The sequence below is a fragment of the Lupinus angustifolius genome, unplaced genomic scaffold (assembly GCF_001865875.1).
Source record: "Lupinus angustifolius cultivar Tanjil unplaced genomic scaffold, LupAngTanjil_v1.0 Scaffold_497, whole genome shotgun sequence".
NCBI lineage: Eukaryota > Viridiplantae > Streptophyta > Magnoliopsida > Fabales > Fabaceae > Lupinus > Lupinus angustifolius.
In genome coordinates this window covers 72,405-72,952 of record NW_017727866.1, presented here as the reverse complement: position 1 = coordinate 72,952, position 548 = coordinate 72,405, and the positions used below count along the sequence as shown (strand labels likewise).

Below are 548 nucleotides of genomic sequence, written 5' to 3'. Positions count from 1 at the left end.
TGTCCTTCTCCCCTAGTTGGAGCCCTCAATTGAAGCTTGTGCTCACTTCTGCAATGGTGAACACTGTTGCTGTCATTTGGCTTTGCAGAAACAAATTCAGGTTTGATAACACTTCTATTAGCTTTGCTAAAGCTGTCCATTTGATCAAGTCTCACACTTCCTTCTCTGGTAACTTCACTAACTGTTGCTCCAATTCCTCCCTGCTGGAATTTTCAATCCTGAAGAAATAGTGGTTTTTAAAAGAATGATATTCTTCAAAAGTGTTTTTAGTTTCAATTAAAAAAATCTAATAGATTGGATATTCATTCATTAAAAATGATTCATAGATAGATTAAATGGATTGGCTCATTCCAAAGGTTGGGTTTATGTTTGGCTTGAGTGTGATTCTACTGCCGTGGTGGACATTTTCAAGGGCAATAAACTTGTGCCTTGGAAGTTAAGTAACCTCATGAACAAGTGCAAAAGTGTAATGTTGGATATGAATGTGAGAGTGTCTCATATCTTTCGGGAAGGGAACACTTGTGCGGATAAGCTAGCCAATTTTGGTG

The 548-nt window shown here is 37.8% G+C and overlaps 1 protein-coding gene across 1 annotated transcript in view; it reads left to right on the top strand.

Moving 5' to 3' along the window:
* Positions 1–230, top strand: part of LOC109341541 — a 3,283-nt gene extending 3,053 nt beyond the window's left edge. Inside the window, exon 4 of the mRNA XM_019579478.1 lies at positions 17–230. Coding sequence (XP_019435023.1) covers positions 17–230 — 214 coding nt within the window. The remainder of the gene's footprint in view (positions 1–16) is intronic.
* Positions 231–548: the final 318 nt, after the last annotated feature.